Genomic DNA, 23,751 nt, shown 5'->3' on the forward strand with positions numbered 1-23,751 from the left:
GAAAGAAAGAAAGAAAGAAAGAAAGAAAGAAAGAAAGAAAGAAAGAAAGAAAAAAATGAAAAGACAAAAAAGGAAGGAGAAAATAAAAATACCCTTAAGCATGCAGAAACATAGAAGTTTTCTTTGGGCACGGGCCTATCTGTAATGGTGCATCCTTCTAGAATTCAGACATGTGAAGCTCACTTAGAATGGGCCCCAAGAACCACCCCAGAAGTAGATCTTGAAGGTAAGACACTCAAGTTGAGATGGATAATTAACACAGAGGTGGAAGTAAAGTAAGGTATGTGTAGAGATGTTCACAAGTACAGTTACATGTTATAAATTGGAAGCAAAGTAGCAGAAGGAGGCCACTTTTCTGGTGACCATTTGCTACAGGAAAATCTGAATGGCATGGTCTTCTGAATCTGCTTGAATCACAGCATGGGTTTAGGATCCTTGAAACTGCAAAGGACATGGTTCTGCTGAGTCAATCCAGGGTGATTGCACCAACGATGAGCAGGAGTGATGGCAGTAGTACAGGAGCATGTTTTATCTAGCAGTGCTAATCACTGCCGACTGAATGAGTGGCCAGGATGTATCAATTTTGCACAAACTGAGGCAGTAGTTTGACCTTATTCCCCAGGTTCTAACAAAGGAGATGGTGCCACATCATTGATCAGAAAAGGATCTGCTGACCAGCAGTGGTCTGTAAGCACATATAGTACCTCAGTGGAGCACTCCAGAACTATAATCCCTAAGGAAAAATGGGAAGCTCTTTGTGTAAGCTGAAGGACCAGAAATAATGGATGGATAAAGTGACCTTCAAATAGCATGTCTGCCTTTTTTTTTTTTTTTACTTTATCAATGCATTTGGCCAATGTCTTCCTTGTGAGGAAGTCCTCTATGCACATCAAATGACAATGTTTTGCCACTGATCTCTTTACCTGCCATTCATTTGGATTCAGCCACATATTGTCCTATTTAAATTCTATATATTCCTATTTGTATAGTTTTTATCTATGTGCCCCCCCAAACCTTCATGCAGTCATAGGGCAGCTCCTAGAGTATGTGATTAATTTATGATCCGATGCTGGGATTATGGGTGTGAGTACATTCCTGACCTGGGGTGGGTAATCTGCATTACAATGTAAGGAGGAGAGAGAGGCTTGCTAGCTGCCTCAGCTGCTGCTCCTCCCTTGGGTTGTTGTTGTTTTCCTCCACCATGAGCTACTGCTCTTTGCTGTGTGCTCCTCTGTCCTGGAGCTAGCTGAGTATACACTCAAACCTCCACTAACTATAAGCCAAATAAACCTTTCCTTCTTTTATTTTGTGTGTTAGGCATTTTGTCCCAGCAATGAGAGAAGAGTAATAAGACACCATTTTAATGGATTTACATATTTTCCTGTAGTCTGTCTCCTCCATGTATTTCTACCTTTGTGTGTTGAGTTTTCATTAAAAAGTTTTCATTAAACCCTTTGAGATCTAATGGTATCTCTTCATGTTCTCCAGCATTGATGAGATTTGAAACTTATGTTGATCAATATAAATAAAACACATGATACCATTCTTTAAGAGATTTTATCATTTTTTAAACAAATGATATACGTATTGAACAAAATCAGAATCTTTTGAATCATGTGTAAGGAATTCTTAGCAAGTTGTTTTACTACATCTTAATGCAATCTAAGTATTTAAACCCCGTTGATGCCAAATTAAACTGTATTTATCAAGCTAGGTTTTGACAAGCACTGGGAGCTAAATAAGGCGTCATACTCAATTCTTTATTCATTCCTCAAGCTTCAGAATTAAATGTGCCATCCTTTCCTCTTAACTTAAAAACCATTTGTGATTATTTTTGAAATGTTTATTTTAAACTGTGTAAGAAAACCTTCCAAGCAAGCAGCTTCTTCCCTTGGGGAAAGGAATTTGTGTCTAGACAAGAGCAGATGGATGCTCTCCGATTCTCTCAGGGTAGTTACCGTGAATGGAATTTACCGTCACTTTCTGTCCTCCTTGTAGGCAATCCTTTTTCATCTTTTATCAAACAATTCAGCTCATGGGTAATGTATGGCCTTCTGGAACTGAAATCTGATTTTGATGTTTGAGAGGTACGTTATAATTTTTCAAACATGAATTTATGAAAATGGCAGCCTGTAGGAACTCCCACAGGGCACACAGATGACTGCTGGGGTCGGAAGAAAACTCAAGGATGAGGAGGCCAGTGAGGCTGGAGGAAGAGGGCTGCTTGGTAGCCTTGCTGGAACGAGAGGGCGGTTGCAGTCAGCAAGTTCTCCAAAGTGAAGAAGGACCAGGTGAAGTTGGGCTACTTTAGCCCTTGCTTTTAAATTCTACCTGATCAACAACTTCCAAAACATGTGAAGTGCTATCAAGAAACTATGCAATGAAAGTCAGAAGGTCATTGATGTAGTCAGATACAGATTTAAATTGAAAGAAAGTGTGAGTTGTATTTCTATACTACTTCTGAATCATGCTTTAAAACCATTTAACGTGCTTTATTCAAGATTCGAATTCTGTCAACTAATATCTGTAAAATAATTTAAGCTGTGTAAGTTTGAGGTACAAGGGAAATAGTCTCACAGGAAGATTAGAGTAACCTGGGAGGTTTCTTGAAATTATTAATTTGAGATGAACTGTTGTGTTTGTATCTGGATGTACTCACAAAGCCTCATGTAGTCATGGAGCAGGCTTCTAGAGTTTTTGATTGACTCACAGTCCGGTGCTGGAATTATGAGTGTGTTACACCCACGCTGGTAGATAGCCTAAATTCAATATAAGAGAGAAAAGGAGGCTTGCTCTCTGCCACTCCCTTTTTGCTTTTGTTGCTTTTGCTATTTTCTGTTGCCATAAACTGCTGCCCTCTGCCATGTGCCCCGGTGCCTTGGAGCTAGCTGAGTATGGACTAAAACCTTCACAAACTATGAGCAAAATAAAACTTTCCTTTGTTAATTCTGGGAGTCAGTTACTTTGTCCCATCAATGAAAGAAAAGTAACTAAAATATGGACAAACTGAGTCTGAATTTCTTTTTTCAGTTTTGTAAGCCACCTTCTTAGTAGAACACTAACTTTAAAGATTCTTCTTTATCATGAATCAGTGAAGCCAAAGTGGAACACAGAGCTTAACAGTGGCCTTTTATAGGAATCAAGATTAAAAGGACAGTTATGGGAATGAATTTATCCAATCTTATCCTGAGGCTAGATAGCCTACAATGCTCCTTATTAGAAGAACTGAAAACACTGTTATTAGAACACTGTCACAAGGGATGACATGGTTCAGAAGAGGACAGAGAAGGGCATTAAAGTTGGGGAAACTCAGTTTTCAAGCTACATTGTGCCAACTTCCCAAGTGGTGGTTTGCCACTTACTGATATGCATTTCCAGTGTAGTTCACTGAACCCCAGAAAGCCTGATTTGTTGGTGATGAGTCACTATGGCTGTAATTTCAAGTCCCATCTCAAGGATCTTGGGCAAACGCACCTGCTTTAATAAAAGAAAACATGTCTGGATAGGAAGATACAGAGACATGCAGTGTGCAAATAAGTGCAGGAATGATTTAGCTCAAGGCTTTTGTGTTCCATGCACCATGATAATCTTGTGATATATATTATAGGGTTTTGTTTTAAGTGCCCCAAAGGCAGAACCATGTCTCTATTATTTTCTATTTCTATTGCATTCCTGATTCCTAAAGTACTACCTAGATTTGTTATCAAATTGAATGCAAGTGAATGCAAGTGTTGATGTTTAATTATTTGACCAATTAATCTATATCTGTCCATCGGAGCAACAGATTTGATGATAAAAATATGTAATACAGCAACCATTCTTGGTTGCTTTTTTTTTTTTTTTTTTTTTCTTTTTGAGTCCGTGTCTTGTTTATTGCCTAGGTTGGTCTCAAACTTCTGCACTCAACTGCTCTTCCTGGCTCAGCTTCCCAACTAGCTTGTACTACAGGCACAGGCTACCACACTCAATTGGTAATACAGTTTTTGAATGTATTATTTATTATTTTATTTTATTTTAAAGAATAAAATAAAAACAAATAGCAAAGACAAAGACAGAAACAGAGTAACATACAAGAATACTGTATAGTACAGAATTTCAAAACAGTAACTAAGAATGGTTGTTGTATTACATATTTTTATCATCAAATCTGTTGCTCCAATAGACAGATATAGATTAATTGGTCAAATAATTAAACATCAACACTTGCATTCAATAAACCTCAATTTTGCTAATACCTGTAATCTGAGAAACTGTATGGAAGACAGTCATGTGCAGTACAAAAAACACAGCTGAATACCTCTCATCTGGTTCTTCTAAATGTGTACCATTTCTAATAGCTTGTCAATTACTATTATACTATCTTTGAAACAAATATAAAAGTATGTGTCTGGCAAGTACATGGTCCTGAGTTTGATCCCTGGTACTAAAAAAAAAAAAAAAAGAAAGAAAAAGAAAAAATAATTTATTTGAAAAATAAGAAGTTAAAAGGACATGAAATATATTATTCTAAATCTTCATGTGTAACTTGAAGGGTATCTGTGACTGTTTCTATTTTACACTGAGCAAACTGCAGCACTAATTTGTTAAATAACTTGTAGAAAATCAAATATTAAAATTCTTGGAAAAAATATAGATACTAGAAAACGAGACATAGCATTGCTTCTACAGGTCATAAGACATTTCATTTTCTCCTGGTGTTATCCTCACTGATGGTGTTATGGCTCGGGTCAAGATGTCCCGCCAAAGCACTCATAGGTGGGGAGATGGGGCTCCTTCAATGGTGGCTGAATCTAGAGCGTGTGGCACTGAGGTTGACTCTCGGTGAACGCCAGGATCAAGGGCACTAGGATGAAAGTCGTCTTACACTAAATGGTCTGGATAAGATATAGGGCACAGAGAGGGCTGCGGTCACCTCTGGCTGGCTTTGCTACCTTCTGCCTACCATGAGTCGTTTCTCCTCTGCTGTGCTGATATGCTCTGCCACCCTGATTTGGAGCCAGCTGAGTATGAACTGAAGCCTCTACAACGTGTGAGCTCAACAAACCTGTCCTCAGTTTAACTTTGGGCATTCTGTAGTTTGTCTCAGTAATAAGAAAAAGGAACTAAGATACATATTATTTATTTCTGGAATACAGTAGTGTACTCATCATCCATCTCTATGTAATAAATCACCCCCAAGTGTAGCATCTCAACAGCATATTTGCTATTGCACTTTCTGAGGGCCAGGTATTTTATAATGTCTTAGCCCAAGAACTGCCGCAAGGCTGTCATCGACATGTTGGTCAAAGCTATGGTCGTTCTGAGGATCATCTCATGAAAGCTTCTCTTCCAGATGCTCACGTGCTATGGAAGACCTCACTCTGTTGTTGCACTCAAGGCCACAGTTCTTTCCTGGTTGTTCAGTGGAAGCCTCTCTGTTACTTGCTGTATAATTTTTTTTTTCTGTAGAGCAGTTCACCATATGATATTTGGCTTTAATCATAATAAGCAACCAAAAGAGGAGCAAAAGTCAAAGATTAAAACTCAACTCATACTATATCATTTTTTTTTTGTACTAGGGATTTAACTTAGTACATTGTGTTTGCCACGCAGGTGCTTATGCCACTGAGCTATATCCTCAGCCCCTCATTTTATAGCTTTATCATAGAGAAGCCATCCAATCCTTTGTCACCTTCCATTGCTTAGAAGGGAATCAGTATTAGCAAGCTATGTTCAGGTGAGGGAATTATGCAAAGATATATTTACCAGGAAAGAGAGCTCCTCTAGGACATAGTAGAACCTGCATTACAATCCATATGGATTTGTAAATATTAAAGATAGACGATACAGTGATGGTGAGGAGCAGCATAACTAGGAAAGAATACTGGATGTGTGCCCAAATACGACAATGTGGAATACAAGGGGTGAGTTTGATTTCTGGCACAATGTGCTGATTTCCTTATGCAGTGGTTTCTAGAGCACAGAAAAACCCAGTGATTCAACACAGAACGATGCAGTACTGATCAAGAGAGAACAATAACAACAAAAAGCTGCAAAACAGGAAGAAAAGGCTAAGATTGGCTCAAAGTAATTGGAGCACTGGTTTGAAGTAGCAGACCAAAGCCAGAGTATGGAAATGGTATAGAGAAATAAGACGGGAAACTGATACACAATTCAGAGATCTCAATGTACATGTCAAGGGGAAGAAATAAATACAATGCCATCAATAGAGAAAGGATTGCATTTGCTTAGGTGTAGAGATCAAGTGGGGTTTTTTGTATTTTTAAATTAATTTTATTGAGAAACAAATAGCAATGAGACAGTTTCAAACCTGATTAGTAGAACAGTTTCAATAATTAATACATTGAATATTGCTGTCTTCATAGTGGTTATTCATAGTACAAAATGCAGACATGGTATCCTGTCCAAACACTATTAGTACAAATCTTTCTTCTCACTGAAGTAAGAGAAAGTAGCTGTATATCTATCTTAACTATTTTGAATATACAGATACAAAATGGTCCTTCATTTACACCCTCTTTTTTTGTTTAGCTTTGTCAGAGATGGGTATTGCATTGGCATTTAATAATACTTGATAGAAAATACTCATTCCATGTTTTTGTATTTTTTATGGAAGAGTCTACAGGGTGTTCAGGGTCTCACTACTAGATCGGACTCATAGTGATCCACCTGTTTATAGCCTCCCAAGAGCTAGGATTAGAGGTGCACGCCACCATGTGCAGTCTGAGATCAGATGTTTTTGTTTTTTTAAGAAATTGTTTTATTTTTCATCAGCCTCATTCCCATTTTGCTTAAGTGATGGCAGAACAGCTCAAGACCATTCAGTGGTGGTTCCTACCCACTCAGTGGCCTGCGCCGTGAGGGCTGCAGACCGATCTTCTGTGGCTGGCTGAGCACTCATGTCTTCAGTAGGGAACTGCTGAATGGGCACAGAGGGCACATGCACGCGCTTGGACCAGTTTGTGACCTCAGGCTGAGCAGCAGTGAACTCTGGCCCTGGTGCAGTCCATTCACCCTGAAATTCCTCCTTGGTCACAGCCTTTTCAGCAGCAGCCTGCTCTTCTTTTTCAATCTCTTCAGGATCCCGGTAGAAGTAGAGATCAGACATGACTTCCCACGGGTGTTCATGGGAGATGGTGCCACGCATGCGCAGCACTTCCCAGGCCAGCATCCACCACATCAGACCCACAGAGTGAGCTCCCTTATTGTTGCAGAGGATGGCAGTGTCCACATAGTGCAGAGGAGAATCTGTGTTGCAAAGAACAATGGTTGGCAGATTGAAGTAAGATGCCTCCATTAGGGGCTGGTGGTCAGCCCTGGGGTCAGTAACCACCAGAAGACGTGGCTCTTGGAAGGCTGCCTGGATCTGGTTAGTGAAGGTTCCAGGAGTGAAGTGGCTATTGATAGCAGTAGCTCCAGTGGCAGCAGCAAACTTCAGCACAGCCTGCTGGCTGGTATTCCTAAAGGATATGACACTGATGTCACCAGGGTTTTCAATGGCCACTATGGCTCGAGCTGCCAGGAGGAGCTTCTCCCAAGTCTGCTTTAGATTTATGAGGTAGATTCCATCACTTTTCTGTTTATAGATATACTGCTTCATCTGGAAATCCAGGTTGGTGCCACCTAAGTTGGTTCCTGCAGCAGGGAACTTGAGGACGTCCTACTTCACTTGCAGAACATTAAGGACTCCGGACATTGTGAAGTTTACCTTTAAGCTACAAGGGGAATCAAGAACAATGCCATATGGACCCTGCTTGGGCAGCATGGAAAATGAGATCAAGTGTTAATCTCTGAGTCTCAAGAGAAAATATATAGGTAGCTGCAAATAAAGTCATTGCAAAGAGTAAGGTGCATGTGTAAATTCAGAGTCAGAGTGAAATGTTTAGGCAGTGCAGGAAATCCTGGCTTAAATTGGACTTTACCCACCCTTATGTCTTGTAGGGAAGGTAAATATACATTCAGTGGAGGACATGATTCTGTAATTACATAGAGAAATGAAAAAGTATTTAAGAGGCAGAGGTATAGGTCTGTTTGACTACTTTATGTCTAGTAGGTGAGCCTCCCATACAAGTGTTTGGCAAATATTAGGAACTCAAGATTTTGAAAGATATCTTTGTGAAGAAGAAATTGGGAAATCTTTAAGGCCATCTAATAACTTACTTGATGAGCAGGGAGTTAATTGCTAAGATTACAAAATTAATATAGAGTGATGGAAGACATCTCAGTTTGTCTTTCTTTGTTTTAAAAATGTACAAGTGTGTCACACAATAATTTGAATTGGCTCCCACTCCCTTGAGGATTTCACCTTAGAACTTCAGGCTCAAACGTACTCTTTAAAACTGATTGTGCTTCACATGTGTGCTAAAACAAGAGACATTTAGCACCTTATAAATGCCAGTGAGGTATCCCTTTGGGTAAACTTAAGTCTCCAAGGGTTTATATTATACTCTTAGTTACTGTCTCTTCACCTCTCCCCTAGTGCTATAGGCTACCTGAATTATCCCTTGGCAATATCTGATAAACCTATTTTAGAGAAAGAATGATTTATCTGTAGGAACAGTATCACCGAGCCAATTCTGGGGGTAGGGCAGTGGTGGCGGACCTATGGCACATGTGTTACAGTGGGTACACAGAACCCTGCATGTTGGCGCGAAAGCCCAGTATCCCCAGCACCCAAGCATTGCATAACACTTTTTTCTCTAAACTAAAATATAATTATTTGAGTTTAATTGCAGTGTTGGCACTTTGTGAAAAATAAGTGGGTTTTAGGTTGCAGTTTGGGCCCTCGGTCTCTAAGAGGTTTGTCATCCCAGATGTTGGGGATACTGGAATCATCGGTGCTTCCTCGGGTGAATTTTGTCTAGCCTCATTTACTCTGATAACATCTAATCCTTTACCTAATTCCACCTGCCAGAAGGCTTAATTACTGAAATGGGGGGAAAAATGCTGTCGTAATTCCTGAGCTAGAAAGCATTCCCTTCTAGTTCCGATACATTTTCTAGTCGAGGATAGATTCCTGAGTCTTTCTCTGTTCAGTCATGAAGCTCCTGCTTACTGATTCAATGATTCGAAGCTCAGATTTCTGAAACATTCCCAGAGCCTAAGCCTACAATGTCCATTCATAACTTCCTTAAGGACTTACAAAACTAAATTACTGAACCAATATGGAATGATGGCTTGAAGAAGAGAGCATGTAAGGTACGATTCTACCCATTTTGTCCTTGGAGCATTTAGCAATGAATGGATTCTTCCCTTCACTCCATTCCGTTGCTTGTTATTTTTCTCTTCCCAAGTAGATTCTCTGTACCAGCGCATGACAAGGGCTTAAGAGGCAAAGACAGAAGAGAACAGGGGCTCTTCCTCAAGCTGACTCATAAAAGCAGTGAACACACAGAAATGCCAATCCTAACACAATGTTCCAACCCTGCATTGGTGTGTGTACCATGCGGTTGCAATAAGTTGCAAAATAAACAAAACAATAAGTCTGATTTGTGATGTCTAGACTTCACGGCGGGCAGTTAATTTAAATCCTGGAAACTGAATAAAGATTGATATACTTCATATAACCAAAGGGAAGGAATTGTATTTCAGTATCACAAAGTAAGTTATTCGTGGACATGTTGGGATGATAGGTTTTGCTCCATGTAGTATTTGGAGACAAGGTCATCATTCAGTCTAATTGGAACATTTAGATGTTTGTAGAAATAGATGGTGGCACAGAGAGAGAGAGAATGTAGGTAAGTGTCATGTGGTTACAGTGTCAGAAGATACATGGTTCATATCTTGGAAAAAAGGTGTTACAGTTCTCTCCACACTGTAGGGAGGTGTTGACATGTCGACACAGGGCTTTTAGATGATTTCTCAGAAGCAGTGTGGTTGGCTGACTGTTTCTCCATACTATCTCTGCTTAACCTTGGATTGCGCCCTCATGGTTGTTCTTAGTCCTACTTGCGCTTCAGCAGAATTTCCCAGGCACTTACCTGACTCACACAGTGCTCTGGAAGCTTAACTCTGAAGTCTCCCTGGAGACTTTGCTCCATAACTTCCTTACGATTTAGGGTTCCGATCAACGCTAGAATGATGCGTCCTTGGATTTAATGTGAGCACTTAACTCTTGATTTCATTACCCTTGGAAGGTCGTCGTTTTGTGGCCTAGCCTGCAGTATGCATACAAAAGGATAGCTAGAATTTAAAAGTGTGTTCTCAACTTGGCTCACCTGTTCAGGACAAGCTACTAGGAGCAATTCAGCACTTGTGATAAATAATGGTAAAGCAGTGCCTACGTTGCGGATGTGATTCAGAAAATAGGAAGACGCTTCTATGGATGCCATCCGGTGTCAGAAACCCCTTTAATGTGTAATGTGGGAATTGACAAGCAAGGCTCCAATTTGCCCTCATTAGTGAGAAACAGAACAGTGTCATATTTGAAATAGTCTGAAACTTTTTCGTAGTTAAACCCATATCTCAGGTTCTGCTAAGGTAGGCCATTTTTCCACACACATTGGTTGTTCTGAGTTACCACTCTCCTAAAAGCAAAACAGGATCTAAGTAAACCAGGGGAGAGAGTAAGAGTGTGCAGAGTAACGCTGTGCGGGTTCGGGATCAGCAGCAGTGGCTGAAACCTATACAAATAGCCTTGCACATGCTTATGAACAGAAAACAGAAAAAAGTGTCTCTACCCCTCCTTGACTATTTATTTAGTTTTCTTAAAACCCGGATGGATTTCTGTGCCAATATCTTCCTAAAGGGGCCTGATTTCTGTCTTCTCCGACAACCTCAGGACGGTAACAGTACTGTTCACACCGATGCACTCCCGCCCAGCCTCCAAGGGAGGCTCCCTGATGCTGCACAGAGCATGCCCTCCTCCAAGTCCACGGTGCAGAGCGCCTCTCATTCAGTGCTGCCTTCTGTTTTTCCTTTTGCTCTTTCTTCCTTTAGCATGAAGCCAAGTCAATAGGTGACCGGAGCAAGATCTTCTGTCCCTTAGGGCTGTTCCCTGTCCAATCTTCTTCAGGGTGACCTTGCAGAGATATGGCCCACCAGTACACCTCCTGCACCCCTTCAAAGGCACAGAGACTTAAAACAGATTAGACGTGTCCATGGGGGTAAGGTGTGGGAGGAAGATCAGCAGGAACCCACTTTCTGGCTGATATTTGTTACGGTACACTGCTAGGCACTGGATCACAGAATTTCAGAAGACTTCTGCACTTAGTGCTATGAATCAAATGGCTTCTGTTCAGTTCTGTGCCATGCGACAGAACATTTTCTGGGCTCCATTTAGAAGTCTATTGTTCAGTTTTGAGAAAAATTTTAAAAAACATTTGAAACACAAAAAAATTCAAAGACACTGAAGAAACAAGAAGTAATATAATAGATGCCTCTACTTCCTACCTGAGGTAAATATTATATTTAAGGCAGTCTATTATGTCCTTTCAGAAAGTATAAGAACATGTTTAAATTATGCAAAGTACTCTGTATTTTAAAATTTCTCAAAAATAATCATTTTTCGTTATGTGCTATACATTTCCTGGTCAAGCTGTCTCCTTGGACTCCCTTTCTGACGCTGGCTGTCCCCAAATGCCCATGCTTTGTCCCTCTTGATCTAGAACCTCATGAAGCTGGAGTGAGGGTCTGCTCCTGGTTTCCTCTGAGGTGGAAGAGGCAGGCTAAAGCTGAGGCTCTGCTTGTTAACAGGATTCAGGGTGAGCAGTCATTTTTATTCTAACATTTTGTATAATGTTGTTCATCTCAACTCTTAGGTTATGCAACCTAATAAGAAACAACTGTAGCTATAGAGGCACAAAGGCATAAACACTTTTGTGACTCCAGTGGAGGGTAGCTCAGCCTGCCTGATCAGCAACTCTTTTGGGGTTAATACTAGGCCATCCCATAGCTTAACTATCCCCTCCACAATTTACCACTGAGGACCAGAAAGCTTCATTTTACTAGATTTTATAAAAATGCCAAAATAATATATAAGTGACCTGGTGTACAAGGGTTCTCCTTTGCTTACCCACTGAGAACAATTATTTTGCTTTAATTTGTTTCTTCTCAACCACCAACATGAAAAGATATGTCACTATTTCTACCATCACTTTGTAATTATTAGTGAAGTCAAGCATCTTATTGTATATTCATCAGTAATCCAGGTTTGCTTGAATATAGTGTGTTAATCTCTTCTTAATTTTTCTGCTTGTTTTTTATTGATTTCCAGGTGTACTTATTCCCTATATGTGTTAAGGATGTTAACCCTTTATCAGTTGTCCAATAGGGGCAGACAATCTTACTCATATATGTGCCACCTGTTACTATGGAAAGCCGTGATGTCATTGATGTTCCTGGTTATGGCAGCTTAGACATCAAGTAGAACAGAATTAGTAGAATTCAGAAGTTTCAGCTTAAGAAAAAGATTTTGTAGTTTTAAGGAAAATACCCATCTCCAAATGTCTTGTGAATACAAAGATGCTTTTGTGCTTAAGGAGGTCAATTTCAATTATTTGTATTGTTCAATCATGTAAAAAAAATTTTTGTATGTTCCAATACAAAAGGATACCTAAAATAACTTGAGTTTAATGTATTAATTTTAGAAATATAATTTTAAAATTTTTATCTGGGATTTTTTCTTTTTTTTTTCTTTCTTTCTTTCTTTCTTTCTTTCTTTATGTTGTAGAACTGGGCATCAAACTTGGAAACTTGTGCTTACCAGTCAGTTGCTTATGCTGCTGAGCTATCTCCCAGCCCTTTATCTGTAATTTATATGTAATGACTGTGTATATTCATAGTACCCCAACATTAATGTAATGATTTTAGGAAGCATAGTTTTTTATATAACTTCACTAGAAGTCTTTATATAATCATTTCACACATTTATAGAATGCAGTGTGAAATTTTGAGACAGGTACACACAGTATAATTATCAAATAAACATAATAGCACCCAAGTCATCTCAATTTTATTTGATTCATGGTTGCATCAGTACAGCTCAGTATACTCCCATTTTTTTCCATCTAAATGCAGCTTAAAATTCCAAATGAAAGCCACACTAATGCACCTGCAGAAGGGAATTCACACTATTTATGCTTTGCTTTTGATAGTTTCTGTTGAAAAACAAGTCATTCTGCATCCTTCTAACCCTCCTTCCCTTTTGCTTTAAGTGTTTGTCTTTTCCAGTAGAAATACACTTTTCTAGGAGTGTTTTATCTCACATGCTCCGACCTTAGAGAGTAAAGTAATTTAGCTGAGTTTCTCACACCAGGGATTAAAATGGATGCTACCATCTCCATAGAGGATGAAAATGAGCAGAAAGACAAATCAGGCATTAGAGATCAGGTGTAGAAATAAATGACTGACGTTCCTATTTTATTGTCTGTGTAAATAAAAAAAAATTGTGCTTCTGGTTTTTGTTTGCCAATTGATTGTTGCAAGATAACAGTTGGAAATACTAAATTATTATTTTTGAGAATCTGGGAATCAGCAGCCTTTTTTAAGTAGGCAGTGGAAGTATTCCAGACATTCCCCTGAGTTCATTCTCCACAAACCTCCTGGGGGTGTGCAGATGTCCTTGTGAAAAGTAAGAGGTGTCAGCATTTCCAAAACTTACCTGTGCATCCTCTTTTACATCAAGTGATCCTGACAGGATGGAAGGATTTCTCTTTGAGTTCATAATCATCTTTCTGTTGACCGTTTTGTGTTTCCCCTCTTTCTCCTCACCTGGTTCAACCCAGTACCTCCTTGTGTATCACTACACCCTCCCCAGCCCCTGCATTCTGGACAAAACAGAATGAGCAAGATTATATTACTCTGCTCTTTGGAAGATGTGTGGGCTAAGGTGTGCTGTTCACCATCCATGAATATGTTTTCTGGCATCAAAAGTTTATTGATGTTGTCATTCAATAATTTTGTGTGCATTGTCTTACCAACTCCAGGAGCAGGATCTTGGTACACTTTACAGACAAAGAGGTTTGGAAGGATTAAAAAAAACCTGGCCACTGTTTCAGTTGGTAACATGCAGCTGCAAAGGGCAGCTCTGGCTAGCATCTATGGTGCTCTGCTACCTCAGAGGGCTTTCATGAGCCTTCTTTTTGCAAACCATGTTCTTTTGCTGGGTAAGCAGCATGAAGACCCCATACATTGGGCCCACCTCAAGCTGTATAGAAGGACCTGCAGTCCTGCTCTTGGACTGCAGTGAGAGCATTAAGAGAAAAATGACTTAACACTCTGCTCTTCTCTTTGTCTGACCTAGTGATGCCTCGTTTTGCTGAACAAGTCGAGGTTGCCATTGAAGCCCTGAGTGCCAACGTCCCCCAACCTTTCGAGGAGAATGAGTTCATTGATGCCTCTCGCCTGGTGTATGATGGTGTTCGGGACATCAGAAAGGCCGTGCTGATGATCAGGGTATGTGGAGCCTCTTTAGTGCAGAGCCGATCTGGAGGGACTCAGAACACTTAATGTCTTCTTCATTTTTTAATTACTCAGTGTAACATGATAAGTTCTTATACTCCTTAGTTAGTCAGACCAGGTGAATTTTCTACATATAACATACTGGAGACGGCAGCCCTCTGAACACTAAGCACCCTGAGTGGTCTCTGAGACTGAAACCTTCCTATATCTGTGGAGCTCACAGAAGAAATCTTCTTTCAGAGGAAGGATTGCACACCTAAACAAATGCATCCCCTTCAAGACCCACCTTCGAAAGACCCTTAAATTATGAGTGCAGCCACCTTCTTCATTATCTGTGTGTGATCTCTCAGGTATTTGAAGAAGTGTCTGTGAAGGATTGTTCTCCCAGGAAAATACATCCCAAGTTGTTTGAGGATTTCAGATGTGGAGGGTGGATTCTTGTCCAATCTCTGGAGTCCTCGGAGCCATGAAATTTAGACATAGTCCCCTTGGACTGACATATTCAGATTTCAGCTCAATGCTTCTGAAGTAGCCGAGCAACCGGGAGTCGGTCACCACCAGCAAGGCCCTCTTGCTCTTTATTGACAGTTGTCCTCTTCTAAGTTACCTGGCCTCCTGCGCCTGCAAGCCCGGGCACCATGCTCTGATCTGGTCTTTAGGCTGTAAGTCTTATTTTCAAAGCAACTCTGTTGTCAATTCTGAAAGGCAACAGAATTTAATAACATGTCAGGCAATGCTAATTTATACTTTCCAATATGGCGTTGAAATTTGGAATACAAAAACTGTAATTTCCTGCACTTTTAATTCATCTATTTTATATCTGCAAAGTTCTAATCATCTTTCAAACTTGACTGAAATTTCTCTCCCCACATTTTTGCTTCCCCCATAATACCTCTATTTCTTAATAACCTATCACTGTGTCTGATTCTAATAGTATGTATTACACTAGTTCCTTTTATATCTACTGCTTTTTTCTAGGAAGTGAAATTTGGGAATTTGGGAAGGGAATGACTGTCTTTGTTCTTCTCCTTTCATTATAATGTTTTGACTTGCACACAGTACAATTCTTTGTGTGTGTGTGTGTGTGTGTGTGTGTGTGTGTGTTTGTGTGAGAGACAGAGATAGACAGAGAGAGGCAGAGAGATATTCCACTGAAGATGAAAAGATGATAGAGAAAAAAATGTGAAAATTCAAAGAAGGAAAGAGCAGTCAGCCTTTTGAGCTCATAACAAATTAGATCATTTCCTCCTTTATGTACTAACTTGTAAAATAAGGTAATAGACCATGAGAGTTATGTTCTCAAAGCATTTGGCACTAAACCCCACTATAATTCTCAAGACATATTCCCTCTCTTGCCATTTTTCTGCTTTGTTAGCCTTCATATTTTTGTGACAGCCATTTATCCGAGACGTTGAGGAAGTTTATAGCCATCATTCATTTATTTATTCATGAGCTGTAAAAAAATCCCCACAATTTTAGATAAAATACCATATCGTTGTCACATGAAGTGTCACTTCTCCATCTCAACATTTCGAGTGATTTGATCCCATGAATTTCTCATCATTAAAATTTAGGAAGAAAGAAATGTACTTTATGTACAAATTGCTATTTTTAAAACCTTTTTCTTTTGGCACACAAAGGGCTTCATTTGTAGTTAAATAATTTCTTAGTTTCTTCTCTGAATATAATGATTAATTGTACATTACATACAAAAAGTCCATTGTACAAAATCAGGATGATTATTAGACAAGGTGATCCATTTCTTTTCCAGCTCGCCCATCTGGAACCCCTTCGAAAGCATTGATTATATGTTGAAAAATAAAGAAATCTTCTTTTTTGAGAATGAGACACTGAAAGGAACTTGAAGGGTCAAATTCTCCATCAACTTGCCTCTTGGCAATCAATACATGTTTAACGAGGATGTTGGTGTCTGAAACCTCAAGGCCAGCTCCAGGCCACCATTCGAAGTAGACATCACCCGCTCCACCTGTGTCCCTGCCTCATCTCCCAGAACCCCACTTCTCACTCAGGACTACACTTCCCCTACTTTACAAGCCTATGTGTTATGTGCTTCTCGCTGAAGCTGGGGCTATGAGGCCCATCAAATTTGTAGGAATTTTCTGATTATTCTTGTGTAGTTGGAAAACTAATAGAAAAATCTGGCAGGGTAACGTAGAGGCAAGCCTCATCAATGGTTTTATAAATGCAATGGCTTCATAAATTTACTGTGAACACTCAATTATCAAATACTGAATTATTGTTCCTAGGATAAATACAGAATTAGGCTCCTGTGAGCCTCTGGTTATGTTTTAATGAGCTGTTCAATACACAACTGTATTTCCTAAGTTTGGTTTAAAGATATTTTATTTAGTATATATTATTGATGCACTAGCATTCACCTCACATCCACTACCTCCAATTATACTGGGCCAAAGCTTATCCAACCTATTTGAAGGATATGATTCCCTACTGATATTTGAGGGCACTAAACAATAAATAGCTCACTTCTATTCCTGGGGACCATTATAAGCAGAAAATTGTCAACCAAAAGCAAAAAGAAGGTGATGCTAAATAGGTCATGAAGAGGACCCTTTTTTTTTTTTTATAGAATAAGAGCTTTAATAAGAAGGCAGAACACTGTGCTGCTTGATGTTAGCTGTAGTCATATGTAAGGAATGATGGAAAGTTTGTACACTTGCAAATAATTATAGAACCACCATTAGTATTAATTTCAGATATTAGAAATAAATTTTAATAAGAGATAGTCATAAACAAGAAATATTCAAACAATGAGGACCAAATATGCATTTAAGATAGTAGGACTTAAAGACTTGGAATTGGAAATAAAGATAAGTGGTAAGGTAGAAGTAGTGATATCTTGATATTGAGATGACCTCTTTTGACAAAACCATATCTGCTCCTCCTAACAGTAACCCAGAAAGGGCTATAATGCTATATTTGTGCTAATTGTTAATAACTGAAGCACATTAATTTGTTGGATATGATGCTTTCAGGACAAGAAAAAAATAGGATCTAGGATAGGGTTCCAATGTAGGTCTGTATTGCAATTTCTTGTTCTCCAACTGTGCATCAAGGAGCCCTGGAACACTGTAAGGTGTGGTAAAATTTCAAGAGTAATAGATAGAGATCTCTTATCATCCATGTGGAGAGAGTTTCAGGGTTAGATGTCAGGTGGACGCATGATTTTTGTCGATAAGGTCTTGCTGTGGAGCTATATGTGTGGTGATTCTTGTGGAATGAAGCGATTCTAGGAACCGGTGGGTGTCCGTTTTGCTTCTGAGGTTTGTGAAGTAGCAGTGTGGTATCAGTTTTTTAAATCACCAACATGGATCAGTTGATTGAACTAAACTGTTTAATCAGCAGACCTACTAAGGATTTTTATGTTAAGGATATAGTCATTTTAAAAACATCTCTGAAGCCAAAGGAGGCAGTGAAGAAGTACAGTTTGGAGCTGAGAGCTTAACCAACTTAGGGGTCATCAATATGCTAATTACTTTCTCTTATCTGCCGCTTCCCTTATCTGTAAGTGGAAACAAATATTCCACAGTCCATAAAGGGCCATCTCACATGTTGCACTTTGGAGTTTTCAAAAAAAAAAAAACTACTTCTCCTCATCCTGCTAGGATGAAGATTATCATTATGGAATTCATTACTGGATTTGAACTTAAGTAAGTCAATTATTTTAAAATTGTACAGTAAGGGTCAGTGTTCGCCACAACTAGAAAAAATGGAATTAAGATGTGTTAGGTACATATATCAACTCCCCACAAGGAGCGTAAGCATTTTGCACTATAAACATGTGCTAATAGAAATAAAAGGCTGAAAAATGCTGAGAAGCTGTCTGCGAAAAAATCTTACTTAGTGTAAGTTGTTGGAACCCCAATAATCAACGGGGTTCGTTTAGATGGATAGGTTAGTTTTTGTTATTAATTAAAAATTATCTGGCATTTTCAAAGTGATAATTCAGTTTTTGTCAGTCAACTAACAGATGCTTTATTCAATTCATATGTAGATGGCCCACACTGTTGGAGGAGCCCTACACCCAGAGGTGAACAAAGTAGATGAAAGTCCCTATCCTCGTGAATTGGCATCACTTGGGTAGGAGCTGAGAATAAACAAGTAGATATAATGCCAAATATGTTCTCTGAGAAAAGAGTGCAGCAGTACAGAGGAGAGAGGGCTCGGGTTAGGCATGGATGGGATGAAAGATGGTAAGTGGTTGGGTAACATTTAAAGAGGCTTAGAGAAAAATGAGGGAATAAGCAAAATTTTGGAGTTTAGTGTGTTTCAGGCAGAGAGGAAATGGTGACTACCAAGGCTGGAGTGCGGAGCTGCTCAGGAAGCCTGAGGGTCAAGATGAATGAGATGGAGCTATTGGAGGGTCGTGAACAAGGGGATAGCATTGACTAATTCACAGCTAATGTGCTTATGGGATTATAGCTATGCTCATGGGATTATAATTTAGGGGACAGAGACCAAAGCAGGGAGGACCATTAGGAGATCTCTAGAGTAATTCCAGGTAGAGATACAGTACTTGTGGCCATTCGGTTTTGACTTGTGAGACATTTTTAAAATATGATTTTGGATCTCTAATTTGATTTTTTTTTTTTTTTTTTGCTTTTTATTCTGCAACCCATCCAGTAGGATAAATCTCTTTTGAGAAATTCTTGCCTGTATGTTATTCCATATCTCCTGCCAACTATATTTTTTTTCTTTCTTTCCAACAAATTCTCATACATATTTGAGCCATTCCTTTAAATGTTTTTTTACCATTTAAATGAGTTGTTTCTGGTCAGCTTGTTTCAACTCAGCTACTGTTTTTTTTTTTTTTTTTTTTTTTTTTTTTTTTTGGTACCAGATATTGAACTTGGGACCTTGCACTTTTCAAGTTAGCACTTAAGCCACTGACAACTCAGGTATTTTCTTATATTTATTTATTAATTAAATGTATTTGGCACAGGGGCTATAGGATCTCACTACACAGATGGCTCATAGTGATACTCCTGTTTTTCTGCCTCCCAAGTACTGGGAATACAGGCATGTGCCCCACATCCATTCTCAGTCATCAACACAGCCTGGCCTAGGGGTGGGGCCAGCATGGCAGGCTGGGGATTGAACCTCCAACCCCTGCACCTGCCTAAGCAGGTGCTTTAATTTGCTGAGCTATCTGGCCAGCCCTAACTCATGTATCTTAAATACAGGTGACGCAACTGTTTGGGGAGATTTCCAGGTAAGGCATCTCTACATCCTTCAACATTTTGTCATGTTGTGCCTGTACAAAGTTATCTTCATTACTTTTCTCTTTCTTGTGATGAGGCATCCCAATACCCAAAGTTACAGGAGGGAAGGTTTATTTGGTTCACCATTTGTATCAGCTTCATTTTATAGTTGGCTGCTCCAAAGTGGGGTGGTGTGACATGGGCAACACAGAAGAGACACAGTCCATAGCAAGCAGGCAAGCAACAGAAGACTAGCCTTCTTTCTGTCCCTAATATTTATGTAGTCTTTATGCGTCACTCACACTCTTATTTCTAGCCAGATTACTAATCCAGGCCAAATCAACCAGGGGCCTTGTTTAGTAATCACACACTCGAGATGCAGTCACCTCTGAAGTGCCCCAGTTATCATGGCTACATGATACAAGCCATGGCAAGAGGGTGTCATAGAGAATGGATACAGCAAGCTTGGAGATCGATCCTGTTCAGCAACTGATGTGTAGTGTACCACTGGACCAGATCCCATCTTGGGCCTCTTTAGTAAGCATAAATGGATAGATATAAATTGCATAGTCACAGGAGAGAACCTCTGGCAGCTTGATTCTTTGTGCCATTTTATAGATTAGAGTGACATTTGTTTATTGTAAGGAGACCTTTCTAGGAGTACCTCAGAACAGAGCTGAGGCTTGATCTTCCATCTACAGCCTCATTGCAGTGAACTGTACATTTAAACTTTTTTTTACCTCCAACATCAAACCTGGGGCTGGGGAAATAGCTCAGCATTCTAAGTGCCTGCCTGGTAAGTACAAGGACCAGCGTTTTATACCCAGTATCTCATGCTGTGCCAACCCCAAAACCCGGCATGGTGGCACATGCCTGTAATCCCAGTGCTGGGGAGGCTGAGACAAGAGAATCACTATGAGTCCAAGCTGTGTAGTGAGACCATGAAACAAATTTTAAAAAAAGTCAAATCTGATGCCTTTGGGACCATTTGTAAAGAATCACTAATTTTGTGTGCTTCCTTTAATAAATGAAAGTCTTTGACTGACTGGGACATAAATACTCATACTTCTAGAATTGAGTAATTCAAAAAATAACAGCCTGAGTAGGAGACACATTTACATGCAATTAACCAACTACACACACACACACACACACACACACACACACACACACAGAACTATTTATATGAATAGCTTGGGTGGATTTACTGCGTGTTTCAGGCACATGCAAATGTTTAAAAATCATCCATCTTGGTGGAATTTTTGAGGGTTATTAGCATGGACTCTGAAACCTTCAACTTGTCCCCCAATTCTGCCACTTGCTAAGTGTGATGCTGTAGATATTCTGCTTAATGATGTTGGGCCTGCTCACATATCTGCAAAATAGAGATTACAGAAATTTATTTCACTAAGGATTAAATTTGATATCTGAATGCCTATCCCAGTGGGTGGTAAACAATGATTGCTATTTTAGTTATTAGGTGTTCTATTTTATTAACAACAGTAATTATCAGTCTCACTTATAAATTTAATTCATTTTGAGAGCTCGATATACATGTAGCTGCATTTAGGCATCCCAGCAGCAGCAATTATAATCTCCATTTTATAGATGAGGAGACAGGAAGCAGCAAAACTGAATGACTTGCCAAAGACCTAAGTGTGAGTAGTAGGGCTGAGTCTAAATCATGCAAGTCCCACATCCAGGTTATTATTTTCCTATTTAAGATATTTTCTCCAAGTTGGATCTGAGGCTGGTGTCACTCGAAGCCAAGCTTCTCTTGATGTGCCTTACATTGCTGGCTTCGGTTTGCCATTGACTCAAGCACCCTACACACAGGTCTCTGAGTTGTTTGGACACAGTGCTAGGGACCTGTCTCATTCTGCTTCTTTTCTGTCTGCTGAGGTTTTTTATTTTGCTCTTCTCTTTCTCTTTCTGGAACTAATGATGAAAAGTTCTTGTAATCTTGTCATCTCATCTGTCAGCAGAACTGACCATCTTGGTATAATTGTTTCTCAGTACATTCCAGAAGAGGGAGGGATAAGCAGGGAATATGATCTCTGTCCACCATAAAATATGACTAGCTATTTGGACCAGGCTCTACCTACTCCAGCCCCCAATTAATGAACAGAATATTGGAACAAAACCTCTTTATTTCCCATTCTTTTAATATTCCTATGAAAGAAAACTGAACATGTGTAGATGACTGAGAGAATATTAATAAAATTGAATGGTAAGAAGAAAAAAAAAACAGGAGTGCAGTGCTATAATATGGAAACTTATGGGGCATAATGCGATATTGTCATGAAGCACCTTATTTTATGCCCATCTGACCCATCTCAAGGCTCAACCAATAACTGCACTGGATTGCAGGGAGGCAGTCAAAGGGATTAGGACAATAAATATATGTCATGGTTGAGGACCAGGCTGCTGCATCCTCACCACTGCTGGTGCTTGTGGTCTGTTCTTTTGAAAGGCAGAGCACGAAGATTCTGTGGGGACAGGTGAGCCGCAACCCTCACCCTTCTGTCCCCTCTTGTCCTTGTGCGCCATCCTTGTTATTTCCTGAATGTGTCCTCTGAGGGCTATCAGAGCACAATGGTTTAGGGTACACGGTTGAAACTGCCCAGCCTAAAATGCTTTGTGTGTAAGATATCGCTCACACCTCAATTTATCTGCCTGTAAAATGGAGAAAGTGGTGTTGACATCATCATAGGAGTAGTAAATCTTTCTGAGTGAGTGTGTATAAAACATTTAGAGAAAGCAGCAACAGATGCTAAAATGAGAAATCAATACTTGTCATTTGAAATTACTGCCATTAAAGTTGTGGAAGCTTTTTTACTCCATGACTTGTTTCTCTCTCTCTCTCTCTCTCTCTCTCTCTCTCTCTCTCTCTCACTACATGGTACTGAGGCTTCAACCCAGGGCCTCTACACTAAGCTACATGCACAACACTTTCATTGTTTTGAGACTGGGCCTTACTTAGTTGCTCAGACAGAAACTGAACTTGAAATCCTTCCTTTAGCCTTCCAGCATGCTGGGTTAAGAGGCATGCCTACCATCACTGACTCTCATTTATATCTTTCCTCCAACAGAGATTATAGATCAAAAAAATTGTTAATCTAGTCATAGAATAAGCCATTGGTATGCTCTATATGCCCCTTGATAGTTCCATTGTTGCCTATATTGCAATAAGAAAAAAAAAACTGTATGCATACAGACCCACCACCCCAATTATATAAACAAATAATGTGCAGTGTATTTGGAGTTCGGCCTGCTTGCATAGGTAAGTCTAAATCCTGTTTCTGTTGATAACTAATTCAGGGATATGAGACACATTGCTTAAATCCTCTAAACAATGATTTTACCCCTTTCAGTGGGCTCATTTGAGTGCAGCTGTTATTACATATGGAAGGCCTTTTTATTCTGTGCCCCACAGTGGTGTCTCAGTTCACAAATGCTTCTGTTTGCAAACAATATGGTTCATAAGCAGAAGTGCTTGGCAAAAGTTTGCTTTTGTTTGCTGACTCTGCATCAGGTTGACAATCACGACTATGCCCTATCTTTCATGCATGAACGTGAGTGTGACAATTTTTCCAGAATAGTGGAAGGAATTACATTCATAAATCACAGTACCATTGTGATCTATAGTTGACTTTTTAAAAAACATGTTGAATGAATATATTTCAAAACCTATGTAACAATGATGGCAAATATTTTTTTTTAAATGTCTACATTTCTGTGATTATTTTATACATAGAGCATTACTGAACCTTTACCACAGCAATGGAGATAGCAACTCTTCTTAAAACCAATTTACAGGGCCTGAGAGATGGCTCAGTGAAATAAGCGCTTCCCTGGCAAGCATAAGGGCCTGAGTTCAATCCCTGGTTCCACCAAAAAAAAAAAAAAAAAAAAATTTACAGAGAATGGACCTGAATTTCAGAGAGGCTGAGCAGCTTACTCCTGGTCACTCAGGGACTGGTACCCAGTCCTGACTGAAAAGTCTACCTAAAATCTTTATAGCTCAGGGTTTAGTGACCACACCGGGTATTTCAAGACTTCTAACCAATGGCCTGGATGTGGTCATTCCTTTTGTTTATTGAGGAAAAAA

General features: G+C 39.5%; 1 protein-coding gene across 2 annotated transcripts in view; it reads left to right on the forward strand.

The window, feature by feature from the left end:
• Positions 1-23,751, forward strand: part of Ctnna2 (catenin alpha 2) — a 1,043,423-nt gene that overhangs the window by 954,435 nt on the left and 65,237 nt on the right. For both annotated transcript variants that reach the window (XM_004634143.2, XM_004634144.3), the window contains exon 12: positions 14,243-14,394. In XM_004634143.2, the coding sequence (XP_004634200.1) occupies positions 14,243-14,394 (152 nt within the window). The remainder of the gene's footprint in view (positions 1-14,242; positions 14,395-23,751) is intronic.

Source organism: Octodon degus, unplaced genomic scaffold (genome assembly GCF_000260255.1).
Source record: "Octodon degus isolate 3935 unplaced genomic scaffold, OctDeg1.0 scaffold00058, whole genome shotgun sequence".
Lineage (NCBI taxonomy): Eukaryota > Metazoa > Chordata > Mammalia > Rodentia > Octodontidae > Octodon > Octodon degus.